The sequence below is a fragment of the Echeneis naucrates genome, chromosome 22, assembly GCF_900963305.1.
Source record: "Echeneis naucrates chromosome 22, fEcheNa1.1, whole genome shotgun sequence".
In the NCBI taxonomy this organism is placed as follows: Eukaryota; Metazoa; Chordata; class Actinopteri; order Carangiformes; family Echeneidae; genus Echeneis; species Echeneis naucrates.
Window position 1 is genome coordinate 6,747,018 of NC_042532.1, and position 20,368 is coordinate 6,767,385.

A 20,368-nucleotide genomic window follows, 5' to 3' on the forward strand; every position below is an offset into this window, starting at 1 on the left:
TCCTTGCTAACGTCACAGTTCTACACATTGAGGAGTGCACAGACAGCAGTTCGAGTCAGTTGTGTTCCCTGTGCAAGCAGCCCTTCTCTTCCCTTAATGTTTGCCCTCTGCATACAAGTGCAGCTCGGAGTCCATCTGCCAATTTGCCAAATAAATATAATTATTCAAGTCAGTACACATCTTCATCATGGGAGCACCCACGGGCTTGATTGTTCCATACTGTTCATCAGTGTAAGCAAAACGTCAGAATCACGAGTAGGATGGTGTTATGAAGTGCAGATGCAGCAGTGCGGGATATACAGTGTGGATATGCTGCTAAAAGGAGAGCAGAGAAACGTCCCCAAGTCATATTTGGTAGCAGAGCAAAGGTAGATTGTTGCAGTGCAGCTGCAGACTGCAGTAGAACTGTACACAGGGGAGGCTTCTTAAATTTAAAAGCTGCATCGCTGTACTTTCTGTTTAATTCATTTGCTTTGATAGTGCACATTTTGATTTTCAGCTCTGTGTTGTATTGAGTAAGAACAGATTTTAATGGTGTTCTGTATTTCCCCTCTCTTTATAAAATGGTGAAATTGTGTTCATGTCATCCTCTACATATTTGCAGATTATTCACATGGGCTGGGCATGTGAAAGCTCCGAGGGCAACACTGCTTGTCGGACCGCAGCGTTCAAGTTCCTGGCTCTCAGAGGACCATATTTTTATACCTTCAGGAGTCCCCCGGTAATTATTATTATTTTTTCTTGTTTTTTTTTTTTTTTTTGTTTTTTTTTTTTTCTTGTGATCCTTTCCATTCCATTCTTGTGTTCACGTTTCACTTCAAAAAATATACAGCAGTTTCATTTCAAGCACAAACTGTGAGGCATAGCCTATAGGACTGCATGACTTACACTCAGGTGAAAATAATTCATTGGCTCCCTTTATTAGGCTCAACGTGGGAATTGGTTCCGATGTGTCGTTTAAGAAATGTGATGATTTCCTGCTGACCTGCGGTTTCCCTTCCACTGGGCTTTCTGTTGTTTTGTTGCTTTTGAAAAAAGTTGGCAAAATACCGCATGCCTCAATTATTTTTGAATATCAGAAGACAGGCATGGAGCTGCCGCTGATGAATTTGCGTTTGTTGGTGCCTTGGCACAGCGTGTCAGCAGTGGGACAACAGATCACTACTCACTACAAAATGGCTATTTTCATGTTGTTTTTAAGGTTTTACTCATTTTGAGGTTTTCGATATGGAGCAAATGCATTAGCCATCCACGGAGAGAATTACTGCTGTTCTATTACGGTCCTGTGTAGTTTAGAAGTGACTAATCAAGTATTTGGGCGTTTGATAAGCCTGCTTCCTGTTAATTCTTCCCAGTAGAATTGATGAGACCGAAAAACGGTCTTAATGTAACATTATCTTAGATTTTATCTGCAGTACAACGTGTGTCAAGTGTGTTACGGAGATCATGGAGATAAAAAATTCGCAGCATGGCTGTGGCTCAGGTCGCGCAGGTCCTTCACAGTTGGCGGCTCAGTCGCCAGCCCACGTGTTTAAGTGTTTGAAGTACAAATTCCTCCAGAAGGTCAGGCCATCACCTTGTGTGGCTGCCATCCATGTGTGGGAGTGTGTGTGAATGTACTTTAGGCAAATTGTAAAGCGCTTTCACATAAAAATGCAGGCATTTGCTCTTGATATGCATTCATACCCTTAGTGGCATTTGAGCAGAAACACCAAGTTTGTGTTTTGATTAACGCAATTAAAGACTTCACATCATCTAAGTAGTTGTAGTTCTGGTAATTAATAAATGTTGCTCTTATTCGAGTCTCAAAACCAAATAGTTTCAATGCCAATAGAACAAAATGTCAAGTTTTTCTAAGTGTGTATATATTCCCTTTTGAAAAAGTCCTGTCCCCCATAATTAATGTGATCTACTAATAATTTAAAATGTCCTCGCCCTGGCTGCCAGGAGCAGTCAGCGGGATGTATCTTTTTGTGCTCTGTTTGTTTGTGATATGACATAAGCTCTGTTCCTCCAGCAGCACAGAAACCACAGTTGCCCAAAATGTGCCCCTTTCATCTTCTTTCTTCATTTGGCCAGATGAAGAAATGGGTTGATCGCACTTACTCCCTGGACTCAGTGACTTCGGATGCCAAGGTGGGGTGTGTGCACATTTGTGAGTTGTTCAGTCTCCCTTGGCCTTTGGTCTGTGCTGCTGAGAGAGCTTTCGTCACCCGTTAACGCCATCTGACAAGCTGTTGTTGCTTGGCTTCCCTGTTTAGAAGATTCCCATGAAGAAGCGTTGTGTTTGTGTTTCTAAATTTAACTGGCTGTGACAGGTTTTCAATCATGTCCTAAGCTGCACATTGAGGAAAAACCTGATGTTTGTGGCCCCCCCAACATCAGAGTCCCACTTTATGAGGTTGTGTAGTGTGGTGACAGCAGTGCTTCCTCTGCAGTATCTCTCAAGACCTTCCAGCTTTCAGTAATTAATAGTCCAACAACTTGAGAAGTGCACATCTGAGATAATCGATACCAACTATGACCGTAATGTAAACATAAAGCTAATGGCATTTAGTGGAACTTTGCTTAGAATATCATAGCATTACGGTTGGAAATGGGGAAGGTGTTAGCCTGGCATGGTGACAGGAAATCACTCAGGAGGACCGTGCACCCAGACAAAAAATTGCCCAGAACACGACTTCCCATAAAAACCGTAACTTGCCATTTTACTAAAAAATTAGTTTTTCTTTATTTAAATCTAGGCTAAGCAGCTGCTGTCTCCGCAGCATCATATCCGCTCATACCAGGCATCGTATCGCACGAGAGTGGTATCAGTCTTTTTTATTTCACTTTCATTACCAAAGCAAATGAAAACACTAAAAGTCTGAGATGAGGCTTTTTTTCATGATCAGAGTGACATAGAGCTAAAAGGGTCTGCAAGCTCTTTCTCAACCAGTGGTCCTCTGAGGATTCTGCCAACGCTGCCCTTTGACATGATGCTGACATTTCATTTGGTGGAAATGAAGTGCCTCAACTGGCGAAGGCTAATGCGGATTCTTTATTCAACTCGCATATCTATGTGTAATGTAGGTCAACGTGGAGCACGTGCCTGCTGGACACCGGGACGTTTCATCTGGAGTTCCTTCTCCTCCGGTCCGCACCGTGTCCCCAGCACAGCTCCCACAGGAGGCTCCCTTTCTGCAGCGTTTCACACGGCTGTCTGAATGGCACATATTGGCAATCGCCTGCATCGGTGTTGTGTGTAAGATTAGAGATGGTCACTACAGCAGCATGTTTCCATGGCAGGGACAAGAGTCCGCCCTCGTTTAATCGGAGACTCTCATACCGGGCTTGTTGATACTATCAAACAGGCCTGTGTTGGGCCGGACAGTCTCCGTTATTCTGGGGATGTCGCGGCAGTAGAGAGAGGACGAACAACACAGGAGTTTTTCCACCAGCATGGTGGGTGATGTCAGTATTTTCTCTGGGGACCCTTGTACAAATGTTACCAAACTCATGTGGCAATTCAATTTGCTCGCAAAGATTAGTTTTGGTACTGCAGATTAAAGTAACTCGCTTATGTAATGTGCCTCATTCCAAACCACTTTCAAAAATGTGCAAAGAGGCTCATTAACAGGAGGGAATTGTCTTTGATAAACCAGATACAATCCAAAAGTTGTCTATGTACAAGGGGAAATAACACTGATGTTTCCCCGACGCAGAACACGCCGCAGGCAAAGGATGCAAGGTTTTTTGTATTTTAAATACAGAATCAAAGGTCTGTCAGAAGTTGATATGAATGAAAAAAAAAAATGTAAGCCTTTTGTTGCACTTAAAAAAAAGATAATAATAATGACTGCAGCCAAGAGCAGATGAGACCTGCATTGAGCTCCACCTGAATGCAGAGTTTCAGAGAGCAAAATTGTTAAACTTGAACCAGCGAGTAATGTCGAGATGATTGCTTTAAATCTAATGGATGCTTTGGGGACTGATTGAAGCGAATGTGGCAGTTGGGTTGTGAAATGTCAGACCTAACTTCTAGTTTTTGTTGAAATGTTGCTGTTTTCCGATATCCCTGAGCAGGTACAGAATACAGTTTGTCAGTGCTAGATTGCATTAGAAGAATATAAATGCATGTGCTTTAATGAAACCAGGAGAACGAAATCCTCTGAAAAGCCCCAAGTCACCCCCGGTTAGTGTGGTTGGCATTTAAATCTATGTCACTGCTTAGTGTAGCATGTCCATAGGTGCTCCTTTAACCTTGGGATATTTGAAGCACCAATCTAATCTAACTCCTGTACATCAGCGTGATGATGGGGGGGGTCTGCCAGTAGCCTGATAGTTTTATGACCCAACTCTGCAAGGATGTTGTGGTACCTGATTCCTCACGCAAATGTTTCCAAAGACAACAAATGTATGAAGAATAAAGCTGATGATATTATATATTTAGCACACTGTCAACCGGCTTTATGAAAAATCCCCAAACTACAAAGCTTCTTAAAACTTTCTTAAAACTTCCCCAGTCTTTCAGCCCCATTCCTAAATCTTTAACAGGTCATGAATATGCATATATATATATATATTTTTTTTTTTTTTTTTTTTTTCTTTGCACCACTGTTAGATGCAGTGTTAGACCGCCAACATCTATGCTTTATCAGCCACATCACAATTAACTTTAAGCTGTAGATGTATACACATTTGCCCCATTAGCGTGCATGCAGACAGAGAGGACAACGCATAAGGGATCGATTTCAAATAAACTACAGTCTGTCTTCATAGGTTGAAATGATGTGAGTTGTTGTTTTAAAGAAATACTTGTTTGTTTGTTTTTTTTAGTGTTGGTCTTTTTGTACCTTGTGGAATATAACAGAAAAAAAAAAACAGGGGAATTATTTTTGATGACCCAGCAGGTTCCAGAATAAATGCTAGGGTGGAGGTTTAGCTATTGAAAGTGTTATATAATTATAAAGTTGCCAAACTCCCACCTACATCAAACCCTATCGTGGTCTTTGCTGATAAATAATGCCAAAGAATCCTCAACATACTATGTGCTGGCTGGTGCAGGGACGAGTAGTTCTTCTTCTCATTGCATTATTGTCAAAATTCTAATCACGCTTACGTGCAGATATCACCACTTAATGGAAAACGGGCTAAATGCAGAAGTTGCTTATGTTTGCCTTTTTACAGTACCATTACTCTGGATACAGGCCAAGTGAACACATTGATGGCAGCTTGTAATAAGAAGTAAAGACTTTGCATTTGGATTAAGCTGTGACATGTAGAGCAGTTTTTGAGCTGTGATCGCAGCACACGGCCACATTAAGGCTACAGACAGAAAAAGTTTCAAAGGCCTTGCTCCAAATTATGTCAAGGACTTATTAACCCAACGTGGCCCTGGGTGTTCACTTAGATGGGTGGATGGCGCGGTGCTGGTTATTCCTAAATCTCAGATAATGATGTATGACAGGGCCTTTGCTGTTAAAAGCCCCAAATAGTGGAACAATCAACCTGTAGAGGTTCAAAAGGCAGCTCTCTTCTGAAAACATTCATGTATTGAAAAGCTTTCATGAATGCGTGTTATATTGTTGTCTTTCATATTCCCACAATATACTTCATATATTTGGTAATGTGTCATTTAATTGCCGTTTTTCAATGTTTTTTGTTTCTTCATCTTTTTAATTGCTTCTTAAATGTAATTGCCTATCGTAAAATGTAGTCCATGCTGTATTCTACTATATAAGTTTACTGTAGCATTTGAGGTTGAATTTCAACATCGTGACCACCCCTGCAAAGACAAACTGAATGACCTAATGACTTACACAGCAATTACATCTCAGCTCCATTTTTGTGTATGGTTCAGTTGAGATTTGCACGTTGAAAATCTCTAAGTTGGAAAAATGAGAAGTTTGAAAGAATTATTATTATTATCATCATCATTTTTAGATTTCAGAAAATGTTTACACCTGGCTAATGTGGAGGAGTCTGATGTACTGTATATGCGATGGGGGATTTCCACAGCTACTCTGTTTACTAATGCATTTCTCTGCCTGTTATACCGCTGGGACACTTTAGTCTTGGTGCTTATTTTGCACCTGTGCCGAGTACCACAGGACAAATCCGTTTTGTCCCCTGACCGTAGCAGGCGTCCAAGCATTCACACAGCTAAGCTACCCACCTTACTTTAACATGCTTTTTGTCTTGATGGGCTGCCGCTTCAACTCACACCCTTTGATGTTTATTTCCCAGATCAGTGCCGCCGACTGGGGACAAGCTGAAACATCGTATAACCTCTATGAGGTTCTTTTCAAGGTTCACAAGGTAAGTTTAAGAGTAGGCTGCTGTGATGTGCATCAGGGCTGTTCAAGGTTTGACCACTGCACTTCTAGTCTCAGTATACTGTAGATGTCTTTTGTTGAAAATAGTGTTTATTTTGGCAGAATAGTATCTCAGGGTTCTTACGTAACGAGGCTCTCTTGACCCAAGGTGATATTTCTGATGCACAAGCCTGGATATGGCGAAGGAGTTCCATTTTAACCGAGAAATCAGTGATTAGTTTTTCCTTTCAGCTGAATTAATGATTAAAGAGTGAAGAGGCAACTAGGCCTTTTACTGAACATGCAATAATGAAGGTTTTGTTGCTCATTCAACAGCTGTGGATGGTGGAGGACTGCTGGCTCCAGGCAAGGCTTTACTTGGGGCTCGAGCATTCCCCTGAGCAGCAGGACAATGAGTCTCTGTGCTTCAGCATTCTGGTTGGCCACGGCCGGAGTCACACCTTCAGGGTAGAGCTGGCCACTGACCTTGCTATCTGGGAAAAGTCCTTCCAAAGAGCTGTCTTCTTGGAAGTGCAGCGGATAAGAGTGAGTATTTCCAAATGGAACTTTTTTTTTTCTCTCTCTCTCCATTTACTAAAGAGACTGAAATCTTCTGAATGCTGCTTGGATTAAAGGAGTTCTCAAAGACTCTCACAACACCTTTCCACAACCTCAAAGGGCACCACGAAGCATTTGATGTTGAAATTAAGACCATGGCACTTTGTGTGCTTTTAGTTATTTTATTTATTTATTTATTTTTTTGGAGCCAGAGAGGAGATAAGTAGCATCAGCAGCTGTAGATGACAAGGAAAAATGAGGGTTGTGCAGAATACAAAGTGTATCACAGAACAGTATAAGGTATTAATGCCAAAGATATTGTATAGAGTTACACTTTGTTCTACTGGAAGGTAGTCAAGGACGTCAATTGAATGAACAGGGCAATAAAGTACCTTGCAGCTAAAGTCATATAGACATTAACTTAACAAAACTGAGTGACGTTTTATTCATGAGATACACACAATATGAAGCACACACGGAAAACACACGCTCAAAGAAAATGTGCTGTTGAACAACTTTCCAAAGAGTTGTGTAATGGCTTCTTGAAGCAAAGTATTCAATACTACTCAATATATTATCTGATATCAAGTACAAGTTAGTGGGTCAGTGCATTTTATTTATTTATTTATTGTTTGTGTGAAAAATGTCTTTTGATTATCATATATTCTATTCACAGGAGATGTTCAGGCATCGTCTTTTTGGACTCTAATTAAGACGTTAAGAGTTAAACTAAACAAGGGATGTGTCAGTCAATAATGCGTAACCTTTGATCACCTGGCGATTACAGCACGACGCTTGCCCATGTCAGCAGCGCTGCCTCCCAAACACGGATGGCTTATTAGCACTACATTAGTCTAAAAGGCTTTGATATTAAATTTGGTAAATTTTTTTCCACCCCTGCCGTCCACCTAATGCTTCCCCTGGGAGACGTGATTGCACATGATGGAAAGTGGGTTCTGGGCTTTGTTTTTCTGTCATTAAGAAATTAAATGGAATTTAAAATTAGAATTCGGGCACCTCTCTGTTTTTCATAAATGTCTTTGTTGCTTTAAATACATTTAGTGTGAGTAAGCTAAAGAATTAGTCCTCACCTCAATGAGCCATTAAATTGCCTCTCAGGCAAATATGTGTCGGGTGTAACGGTGATCAGATCTTGCGGATGGTGCATTGCTCGGCTATTCTCAATAGCTTCTGTCTCATGTCTGTCAAGAGGCTGGAACCTGCCTAGTAATTGGAAAATTTTACTGACGGAGATCAGTCCAGGCTTCTTCTTTTTTTTTTTTTCCTAGTTTATGGCATCTTTGTGTTTCATTTGTTTTAAAAATTTCATTTACTCTACAGCCCACAAATGCACACATAATAAGGGCCAGCTGGCCAACCACACTTTCTGATAGCTTGATACCTGTGCGCAAGATGAGCTTATTCACTATTTTAATTTACACGAGTTAGATTGCTGAGGTATTCAAAATCAAGTCTTGATAGCATGATAAATGGTGCCCAAGAGTAGAAGGAATGTAGTTACATCGTGCTGGAGAGCTGAATGTCTGAACTGTGTTTGTCCACCTAAACACGGCAAACTGCTGTCAGCAGTCGACTGTAACGGACTGATATTTTTTGAAAGTGTCAAGAGTTAGCACAGTCTGATCAACCCCTGAATATGGTGTACTTATTATTGTTAGGCCAACCTGATATTGTATAAATACAGTAGGTTGTAATGCAACTCCAAAATAATCATGCACGGATATTTACAAACAGTTGAGGATTGTAACATTCATGAGGGCCTGTGGTGTTATGTTATGATAAACTGTGTATATAATGGGGTGGGCTTTGGGAGGACTGATGTGCTGAACACCATTTGGGGCTTGGGTTACAGCGGAGCTGACAAGTGGACGTGTTCCATGTGGTGTCAGCCATATCAGAGTATGTCCGTGTGCATATGTATGCGTAATGTAGATTGTATATTGTGCTTGGTTCTGGTCAATTGACATGTAGGCAGAAAAATGTTTATTTCCAGGCCAAACGAAAAAACATGTTAAGGTTATACATTTATTACACAATCAATCGAGAAATCCAGTTGGGGGGGAGAAAAAAAAAAAAAAGAAAATCAATTTTCCTCTCCACCTGTCACACATTTCACGTTTTCTGCACTATTGAATAAATGAATTATTAAAATTATATATTATAGATCCAATACTGAGCAAGTCTGTCAAGAGCAGGTTTTTCTACAGAAGCTGAAAACACAAAATTTCTCAGGCCACATTTTCGGGGAAACAATTTTTCAACACATTTCTTACACTACAGGGGTATAATATACAATGTATCACCAGGCCAGCTTTTCATTTTCAATAGTGGAGGCCGGATGGAAGCACTTAACTATACTATGAGAGGTAGGTCGTCATGCCTGTGTCAGTGTGTGAGTAATTTCAATTGTAGAAAAACCAACTGCTAGCCTTGACCATCGGGGCCTGATTCTTTACTTATTTCTTTTTTTCCCATTTAACCGGCAGTAATAAAGTGAAACAAATGTAAAGCGAGCAGGAGTCTTGACTTCTTGCAAAATGACTCTCCTTCTCTCTAAGTAAAGTGAATCAGGAGCGCAGATGTTGGGATCCTCACTTAAAGCACTGCTGTAGTCATTCATCGGCCTTCTATCAGGGTCCGTAGCATCATCACTTCCTCGCTGAGCTTTTAAATCCTCCACATAGACATAATCACAGTGTATTCAGGAATTAAGAAAGTATGCCATGCGTCAGGTCAGACTCTTCATGAAATGGCCAGCGGTGCCTTTTATATACTCACCCTTTCACCTCACAAGTTCAGCCAACCAAAGATAAAGGCTAAAAATGCTACAAAGCCGGAGGGGTTTGGTGCTCAGGACCCTTAAGTAGGGACATTTATAAATATTACAAAGCAGAGCACCTGTCAGATGATATTTGAGTCACTAGCCAACTGAAATCCTTTCCGGGTCAACATGGGAACCAGATATAATTAAATGGCTCCATATTTCGCCAGTTGTCCTTTAGGACAGTATATGTGGGTATTACACCAGCAAGAAGCATGGGTGACTCTGGCACAGAACCCGGGCTCTTTAGTTAAAAACATCACTGTGAAATTCTTAGGGACCGTGTATAATCCCTTTATGCTTGCGGGGCTCATGGGGTCACTCAGTCATATTTTCACCACGCTCAACCATGTTAAGTTAATTCGGCACATTCAAAGAATAAACGCAGAGGAGGTATGCGTGTTTTATACGCTAACAGCATGACATTTATATCAGCGTACAAGTGAAAATGGCATGAAAATACTTAAACCATCTGCATCCCATGATGCTTTTAGTGTTTAAGGCCATGGCACCCCCTTTAAAATGAGAGCTCCACCACCACATACAATGTTATGTACAAAATATAGAAGAATGCAGGCAAAAATAAATAGGCACAATGTTTAAATTTGACATAATTGGATGCTTTCCAATGAAAAGAGTAGTGAGGCAGCTGCATGCTGCTCTGTGACAGATGAGGGGCGGTCGAGCTGATATGACCACACATTAGCAACCAAGGCGCATTTCCTCCTTGAAAGCGAACTTAAAGATACTATGTGGAGTTTTCATTGTTTTACTATTATTATTGTGTTACTTACCAAAAAAAGAAATACATTAGGTGTGTGTCCATAAGCCTTAACAAACATGCCTTTCTTTCTCCATCAAACCAAAAATGTAGATGAGAAAAATATTATTTGAAATGACATTGTTGGTTTTTTTGCTCATGTTATACCAAAAAAGAAAAGGCACCCAATTCATCTCTGATCACCCGCAACCGGGGTTTTCCTTCACTTCACCGCAGGGGGCAGACTGACTAAGTGTACCAAAATGAAGCCACAATAGATGACGCATGGAAAATTATGAAGGGCATTCACAAGAAAGGTGCACATTCAACATTGCGTGGCGCAAGGCCATTAGACTGATGGAGGCAGCGACTGTGGGTGCATGTGCATGGGCTAGGTCAGCAAGTTTACTCATTTCTGCCTCAAGGTCCCATAGTCATGAAACTGTACTCTGTGCTCTCAGGCATTGCACAAAATAAGAGAGAGGTCGGGTGTCATGACAGATACATGAAAACAGTCAGTATTTACGAATGTCACAATGTAGTCCATATCATGCTGACTATGGGTTGCTCTTAAGCAGCTTTTAGTTTCTGCATGAACTGCCACTGAATGCATCTCGTAATAGAGGATCATGTTTCAAAATAAGATATTTCAGTTTGGCAGAAGATGAACTTCAGGTATAAGGACGAAATGGTCCGTCCAGCACTTAGATGTGCGGGTGGCATCCTAAATGTGCTGCGCTGACTGACAGGAAAAAAGAAAAAAAAAAAAAGATAATATGACTGGATGTAGTGGCCCCATATTGCTCTTGTGTTTTGAGCACGCAAGAGGCAAATTATTATCTAGTTATATGTCAGCAGTTATAACAATTAACTGCTCAAAAACAACAGTACCAATATTTTTGGCCGAGCGCACCTGCACTCCCTTTGCTGTGCACGCACGCTTGACCGAAGAGCATGAGCAAAATTTCAAACACCTGTGATCACCGACGTGCGGTGGTGTGGCCCACATTCATTCCAGTAAGAAAGATTCACCAAAGTAAACATTAAACCCATCTGCTCACTTCAACAGCTACAGCAAAAATGATCAAAACACATTGTAATTCCTTCCTGCAACGCTCTGTGAGCACTGCACCATCCGAGCAGCACATGCTATAAATTTTCCCCGAAACACTGTGCAAGGAGGAAAGGAACAGACCAACAGAGGAAAAATTGCACACCATGGATAATAATTATGAGTGAGACATTACATAAAGCTACGGTCAAGAAAATATGTGACCTTCAATCATATCCTTGGTTATCATGTATATTTTTTCTATACATGTCATAGAATTCAAAAGTACAGGGAATGAAGTGCAATTGGAGCAGCCAGCTGCGCTGATGTTGTTAGATAATTTTTTAGATAATTTTTTTCTGTTTCCTCAAAGTAAAGGAAGCACAATAAAAGTAACTTGATTATGAAAATGAATTGAAATCATTTGAGATGGCGACAGCCATCGTACACATTGTAATGAACAAAGAGATGACCATGTTTTTTGAAGGTTCTATAAAATTTTAATAAAAAAAACAAAAAAGCTCTGGTGAAACTGAATGTTTTTGAGGCAACCTTGATCATAACAGGCACAACAAAACATTTCTACGGCTTGCTGCAGCGGTAAACTAAATTAAATTGAATTCCAAAGCCAGAAATGAGAAAATCATTACACTACAGTAGTCTGGAGTAATGCACAAAAAAAAAAATGTGCTCACGGAAAACAAAGCAATGTGGGGTGGGGGGCAAAAAAGAAAAGAAAGGAAAATTGTGTGTTTTTCAATATGGAAAACTGTGGCTGATACAAAAGTAAACAGCGTGACATTCGCTGTCTGCAGCTCTTTTGCACTTTCGTTCTATGGATCCCCTATTGGCGCGAACCCTTTTATCACAACATCCTGTTTGCTGTCGTTCCTACAAGTCAGCTAGTAAAAAGTCAGCGGGAAGTGTAGTTTTTGAAGAAGGTCCTTTTATTGCCAGCTGTCTGCAGTAACATCTGCCAGCAATGGGAATTATTTTTCTGCTGGAAAAATTGACAGCTGCTGGTATGAAATGAGAAGCCTGCTTTGTCCTTTTTTCTCTGAAATCCAGAAACCATTACTTTAAAAAAAAAAAAAAAAAAAAGAAAGAAAATTTTGGATTTGTGCAAAGAGGAAGCATGTGGGCGGTGAGCACATTGTAGCTTCACTGTTGGACACTTCAAATATAGTTCTTTTGTCAATAATAGATCATAAAATAATAAAATGCAGATATTTACAGTTGATTTGTTGATTAAATGTATCATATCTGTTCCATATTATGATTAAAGCTCTCTCCAAGACGTTCAGGTTCATTTTATCTAGGTTTTGTGTCTGTCAAACATCTTGTGCTGTAGGGTAGGAACAGCCTGCACAGTATGTCAATAAAGAGGTACAAGAGAAACGGTTTGAACTCGGACAGAGATTCCTGAGCAGAAAGAAAGTCCAGCTGAAGTTTGTCTGTATTGTGTGTTTAAAGGCAAAAAGCTAAGATACCACAAAGGTGTGGATGTACACATTAACAGTTTTTTTTGTTTTTTTTTTTCTTTTCTGCACAAAGCAAAAATAGTCTGCAGGTCTGCATCTGTTACCCTCTTCTTCTTTTTTTTTTTTTTTTTTTTGCTGTAATGTTATGAAGTGTTAATGCCCAACTCTGTAGCAGTAGGAAACATTAGCCATTAGCTACAAACGGTGAAGATAATTTGCAGGGGTGTTTGATGCCACAGCTACACAGCAAGTTCTTAGTCTGCTAATTGGGCAGAATCCACTCTGGATATAACATCAGTGTCAACGGTCGATTTGCAAGTGATGCTATAGACAGGTCAAAATCAAGTCTGACTGATTTGCATGTTAAACATTGTAATGTTCTGGACACGGGTAACTACGGACGACATTCAAGAGCAGCACAATTAAAATGCTGCAAGTGGATATTTAATGAGAGCGTTCCCTAAGTGACTGCAGAGTTTGAAGTCGAGATTGCCTGGGCAGTTTTTCCCCCAATATTAGTGTAAAAGTAAACAGGATGAATGATAATGTAGCATGTTTTTAGTCTTTAATGATGCAAATGTGGGACACTATCCTTTGGGATAGCAGCGTAAGTGATGAAGGATTTCAGTTTGCCTGTGATTCTGTGTTGTCCAGCCAATTAGGCCAGCCCGCCTGTGGTTTCTCAGTAGTACCGAGCAGAAGCCTACAAACTCACTGGATGTGTGCATTGCATAAAACCTGCTGATGGAGTAGACATAGAGGGGTACAACAAATTGTCCAGGTCCCCTCATTGTCCCCTCTGTGCATTTTGTTCGCCCGTCCAAGATGATGAAACCCACCATGGAGTTGATGAGGCCCTCTTAGCTCGCAGCAAGACATCAAGTTGTGTCATGTGTAACTTTTGGGGTGTCCGACTGGCTTTAATGGCAAACAAACCCACTATGCGAGGTTGTGATATTTTGATATCTGAAGATAGTCTGAACATTCTTTCCCAAAGGCGCAACTCACTCAGCTCATATTGCCCGTTGTTTGTTTCCTTTTCCTGTTTTTCCTGGGAAATAAATTTTTGCGTTGGACAGTGGGCACACTGTGCTATAGGAGTATGAAGCTTTTGCCACTTTAAGATGTTGAATTCAATGATTTGGGGCATTTTCATTGTATTAAATGCAACTAACAGTGTACTTGTAACAGCTTGTTTAAGAAAATAAAACGAGGCTAATAGAATGCTCATCAGGAGAAATCCACTTTTGCTCTCTTATCACCATTAAAATGTATTCCACAGGAGTACCAACTGACCAAAAAACATCTCTTTCTAGCATGTTACAGAGTAGTAAATACTGCACCAACCATGTTTTAGTCATGAACCAAATAGTGATTCCAAATTCCAAATTCAACTGATAGTGGCACTTGTATTTAAAAAAAAAAAAACTCGTGAAAAATTTAAATCACGCTCATCATCACGCAGGGAATGTGAATTTGAGCATCATATTTCATTTAAGCGCTGCTGAGATATGTCAGTCTGAAATAAAGTGTTGGCTGGACCAACAGAATACCTGAATTGCCTTTCAGCTCATTCGGTTACCGGTTACTCTGTTGCCGTGATGTTGAATTCAAAATAGGTCATTACACCAACACGACACACTTTTGCAAGTTTTTCACCTGTCCACTGTTTTATTAAATCCTTCCCATATGCTGCTATTTCTGTCAAACTTAGCGAAGTGGAGTTTCTTAAAAACAAACAAACAAACAAAAAAGCTCATGTTGAATTACATGTTGCTATTCCCAGAGAAAAAATCCTTTCCAATTAGTAAAGTGTGCAGCTCCTGCTTGCCATGTCACAACACAGTCTTAAATGCGGTGACAGCAAGTATTTAGCAGCTGGCCTGGTATTTTTTCTTTCCTTTTTCTTTCTACAGTATCTGCGTCACATCTCAATTCACAGTACCACCAAAGACAGCTGGTTTGAGGCAAAAGTCAAAGGACTCTCCAGTCCCATGCCATATTTACTGCACTCTATAATTAAACTCGTCATCTCTCCGCGGTATTCTCGAGTCAGAGTCAAAAATGAAAAGAAAAGAAAAAGAAAAAAAGAAATTAAAAGAAAAATATGGCAGAAAATCAGAACACGTACCTTATGCGCCGCACAAAAATCAAGTCATGCAGCAGGAATATGGAAAAGAGTACTCCCATAGTCTCATTCATGCTTTAATAATACTTGTGAGAAGAATTGAGTGTTAAGTTTTGTTGCAGTGGCTAAATAAATTAAAAATCAAAGGTCGCAGGTTTGGCTTCTGTGCAGTTTTCATGTTCTCCGGTTTCCTCCCACCATCCAGAGACATCATGTTTGAGTTAACTGGTGACTCTAAACTGTCTGTAGGTCTGAGTGTGAGTGGTTGTTGGTCTCTGTCTGTCTCTGTGTGTTGGCCCTGTGATGAACCGGTGACCTGTCCAGGGTGGGTCAGCAGTAATGTAGCAGTAATGTATAGTTGTGTTGTCTTCTTTAGGATGGAAACAAACTTCATGCTCCCTGACAAAGTCAACAGGTGGTACCATATTTAATGGGTTTACCAGGCTAAGGCAACCTCACTGTAGATGTCATTTTTCTCAGACGCAACCTTCAAAACAGAGCCAATTAAATCACAGTCAATTGTAGTAAAGGCTGTGCTTTGAGAGGACCTGAGACCTTATTGTGGTCAGTTTGGTGGTTTGGTATATTCCAATGACAAAGTGAAATTCTGTCTTTAGAAAGCATACAGGAAGGCAAGTTTGAAGAAAAATATTCTTAACATGATTTGAAACGTTCTGAGAAACCCATTCAGCAAAGCAGCAGTATCACAAAGTGGATAATAACAAAAAGTAGGAGTAAAAGTCAAAGCTGAATGGCTCAATTCAATTAGTAAAATTACAAAATAGTGCCTTTGCCTCTAGGAATCCCTTTGAAACTGAAATTTCCTTTTTTGTCTTTGTTAAGATTAGGCTTATTTCAAAAACCAACCCTATCATAACATGGGGTGAATTAAAAACTGTTAAGTAATGATCCATATCTGCGTATTGATATAAATACTAAGGTCTCCATTCAGGCGAAGCAAGATCAGCTCCAAGAATACCTGATGAATGTCTTGCAGGCCGTAAAGTGCAATGATGAACGCTGATAATACTGAGTCGAGCTAAAGAGCAATGCATACCAATTATGTGAAATCACCCAGCTCAATGTCATTACACACACAACTGTTTCGAGGAAAAAGACAGCACTCTCTGCCTCTTCTCTATTTTGTCTGAGGGACTGATAAGAATGATAGTTTGGAGGTCAAGCTTCTAGGTTTTGTTGCGCCAGTAATTCTGTTTAACCAAGCCTGAAAGAAAAACATACGATGCAAATATTTTTTCAGCTATGAAAGCATTAATCAGAAAGAATCGACCCAAGGAGCTGACATCAAGTAACATTCAGCTGCGCAGATTACAACAGGAGCACTCAAACATTTAATGTTGACAGGTTCAAGATGGTCTGTGATTGCTGTTATGGGTTCTACCACGCCACTGGCTCTTTAATATCACTGCTAGGTTTAAGGAAATGACTTGGAGGACTTATTTATATATTGGTGTTAAATAATTTGGTTCAAATTGATCGGCCTTTTTGCAGTTTAAACAAATTCGTGAAAGGGGGTGGAAGGTGTTGGGGAGTAAACACATCTTCTAAACGCCATGATTTTGGATGTAGGGTGGATATTGTAGGATGTAGTGGTGTGGCAGAAATCCCATTTAGTTTAAAGTGGTTGTTACTCCTCCCTAAGATGCTGAAATCATCTAGAACCTTTATGTCAGCGGGGAAGGGGACCAGTGTCAGTCATGAATACGTGCAATGATTGACATTTTCTCCGGCTGTCAGGAAAAAAAATATATATATCTTTTTGGCATCTCATACCCAGTTTGTTATTCTGCTGTTAGCAACTGGGGGGTTAGGCACCTTATAAAGTAAAGCACCTGCTTATGGAGTCAGTAAATTGTTCATTGTCATGAATTTGATGCGTTTAGGTTGCCTTTCGACAGCTTGTCAGGCTAAGCTAGCAGCTAAGTGTGTGGCAGGGTTTTATAACTGCCCCACATCCCAAAAGAAAAAGTTTTGTTGTCTTCTGCAACTCTAAAATCGGTGTCAGAACCAATGGAGGGAATATATATAAAAATTTGACCGCCAACCTCCACCGTCAGCAAGATGAGCCACCAAGCTGAGGAGGGTAAAATAAATTTTGAACATAATCTACTTACTCTACTACTACTCTACTTGGAGGGAAAATACAACCGGCTGGAGCGCCATATTATTAAGATAGTCGGTTCAATTAAAATTAGTTGACTTCAGGATTATTTGGGCATTTACACTCCGAGTATTATTCCACTATTGAGTTCTGAAAGATTGCAGCCTAGTTACTCAGTCAAACAGATATCCTGGGAATTTTGACCAGTCCAAGGCAGCCGTCGCTAACAACAAGCTTTTTCTGCTATGACATTTCAAATATTGCGTAAGAAAAGCTTGTTTACATGTTTGGAAAAGGAACCAGTAACCCTGAGATGTATGATGATTCCCCAGTGAAAAATTTATTCATCACATCAAGGGGAGGTTCATCCATATGTATTGTTGTGGGCATTGATGGTCATCCAGAAATGTTCCGCAGGATGTTATTATAAAGCAGCAAAATCATGTGTGTCTTTTTTTTTTTTTGTCCCACCAGTCCAAAAGCTACATGTGCAGCAGCCAGGGGAATGTACTGTGCTTCACTATAGATTTTGGAGTGGGCTTCACCTGCTCAGAAGGAACTTCAAAGGTAAAGTATTACTGAGTTCGCGATTGTCGCCAACATCCTCACTTTTTGCTTCTCCTACTTTGCTCATGAGACTCCAGTTTGAAACTGTTATTTTCTACAATTATACACCATGTACTCATATAAATATCTGCGCCCCCACTTAACAAAAAAATAAAAATAAAAAATCTAGGTACACTTTCAAATGCCATTAGTTGTGCACAACAGACTTTCAAGTTGGTGCACTATTTCTATGAAAAGTACATTGTGAGATTATTTTGGCAGCATTGCTTAGTGTTGAGTCAGCCCTGCAGCGGGTAAAATTTATGCTCATTGAGTGGTACAGAACTCAGTTCCAAAGTACTAATGTTCTTTTGTTAGAAATTATTCATTTCTTCAAAGCACTATTGCGCATTAAAATGTCAGCTCTTGAGCGTGTGGGTCTCACCGTAGTAAGACACGGTATTTAAATGTTGCGCTCATTACTGAAATCCTTACGCTGCCCTGTTCTGTAATCCCCTCTCTTGTAGACCATACTCTGGCGATATAAGTTCTCTCAACTTAAAGGCTCCTCTGATGATGGGAAAACCAGGGTAAAACTTCTCTTCAAGAATGCTGAAAGCAACCAAATAGAAATGAAGGTGAGCTTCTTTTTCTTTCCCCCCCCCTCATCAAAAGCGAAGATCTACATTGGCTTCTTGAATTATAGCGGAGTTATTAGTTACCATTCCCTGATACATTTATTAAATAACATCTGAATTTTCAAGAGATATTAAGATTAAAAGTGTTTTGTTGGGGGGGGGGGTTTGTTTGTTTTTTTGTCCACAATGACCGACGTGTTGTTTTGTGCTTGACTTTTTACCCCCCCCCCACAGGAGCTGGAGTTTGCTAATCTGACAGCTGTTCTTCACTGCATACATTCTTTTATTGCTGCTAAAGTGGCCTCCATGGACCCTCTCTTTATGTGCAGTCAAAGCTTCCCTGGAAATTACATGAACATGAACAGTTAAGAAGACACGCCCTCGTTGTCACGTGCACCTGAGGGAAGCAGTATTTTATGCACAGAGCGAATTGATATGTATATCTTGTTCTTGCTATTTTTGTATGAACTATAAAAAAGAGAAACATTTGTAAAAGACAGTGTATGTAGATAAAGCAGGAATTTAAGGCAAAAGGAACGTGTTATTTAAATTTCAACAAAGTGGAGGGGAAAAAAAGAAAAAGCCCAATCTAAACAGATTGACTTCTATCTCTTTTGCGTTTTCCTTCATTACAATACAAAGAATGGTCCCGACAGCAGGTTACTTGTCCAATCTGTCACCTTGAAAGGTAACATTCACGTGACCATATGGTGTGTTACTGCCATATTTGACAGTGTGACAAAGATTTTCAAACGCAGGAACTGCCACTGTCTTTAACAGACACTCGATGATAAATTTTGACCTGCAGAGAAAGTGAATCTAGCTGATTGTAGGAATCTGTTGCTGGCGTGCCATCGCGGGAAGAATTCACATCCACATCCACAGCCTTTTTTAATTAGAGTTCAGAGCACTGCAGTAAAGATAACCTTCCCCTCTTCACATCTCTCCCGGTTTCCCTTTCTTTTGCGGGGGAAACACGTGCTGACAAATAAGCCTCTAAATTAGCACTGAATCAACAGTCCTCTTAAATGGTCCCGACTAAAATAAAACATGTGAGGCTTCACGGAGGCAGGGCTTACTTTAGGGATACTTCACTAGCCCGGGTGGAATTGTATGATGTTTGTGCTACTGTACCCATCTTTTGTATCTAATAAAGCCAAAATGTTCCAAGTCTCTCTGGCTAATGAGGACACGTTTCAATTTCAAAATAGTGTTACAGACTCACTTTAATCACCTCCCATTCTAATGCAGTGGTAAAAAAAAATCTGTCTTCATTTGGTTTGTGTGATGGTTTCGCTGTTATATTTACTGTGTTTTCAATAAACTGCTTCATAAAGCGTAACTGCCTATGACACAAGATATGTCACAGCTCCATTTGGGTGTCAACTTTGAAAGTAGATGGGCGCTTTGGTTACTTTAATATCTGCTAGCTCAGCTGCGTGGCTGCTTATCTTCTGCTTGGCTTTATCTCAGTAACCTGTTTGGCTAGCCATCCATTTGCTATACCGCTTATCCTGCAAGGTCACGGGTGAAGAGGTTAGAGCCGATCCCCGCTGACCTTAGGCAAGGACGGCAAAATGTAAGATGCCTTTCTTTTATGAAAGGGGTTGCATTCGCAAGAGATTGTTTGATTTTGCTGGATGAGCCTGTCGAAGTCATCATGTGTAATTTGGTATAAATGACTTTGGCTGCATAGCCCTCATTCAGCTAATTGGTTCTGACATCCACATGATATCCCTAGATTCAGCACATGATATTGAAGTAAACAGAAGTTTATTCTCAGTGAATATTCATGCTGCATTACTTCTTAGATGAGTAAATAACTTTCTGGAGTCTTCATGTCACCACGAAGTTGCCAGGCAACCAGCTGGAGGAGACTTACTAATAACCCCAAATAAACCAACGCTCACAACGCAGCTGGGCTGGGATCAGATCTGAATTATTTG

The 20,368-nt window shown here is 40.3% G+C and overlaps 1 protein-coding gene across 1 annotated transcript in view; it reads left to right on the forward strand.

Annotated features, from left to right (window-relative positions):
* Positions 1 to 19,723, forward strand: part of sntg2 (syntrophin, gamma 2) — a 71,469-nt gene extending 51,746 nt beyond the window's left edge. Inside the window, exons 12-17 of the mRNA XM_029493885.1 lie at positions 605 to 721; positions 6,229 to 6,300; positions 6,633 to 6,842; positions 17,713 to 17,805; positions 18,312 to 18,422; positions 18,657 to 19,723. Coding sequence (XP_029349745.1) covers positions 605 to 721; positions 6,229 to 6,300; positions 6,633 to 6,842; positions 17,713 to 17,805; positions 18,312 to 18,422; positions 18,657 to 18,791 — 738 coding nt within the window. The 3' untranslated portion in view covers positions 18,792 to 19,723. The remainder of the gene's footprint in view (positions 1 to 604; positions 722 to 6,228; positions 6,301 to 6,632; positions 6,843 to 17,712; positions 17,806 to 18,311; positions 18,423 to 18,656) is intronic.
* Positions 19,724 to 20,368: the final 645 nt, after the last annotated feature.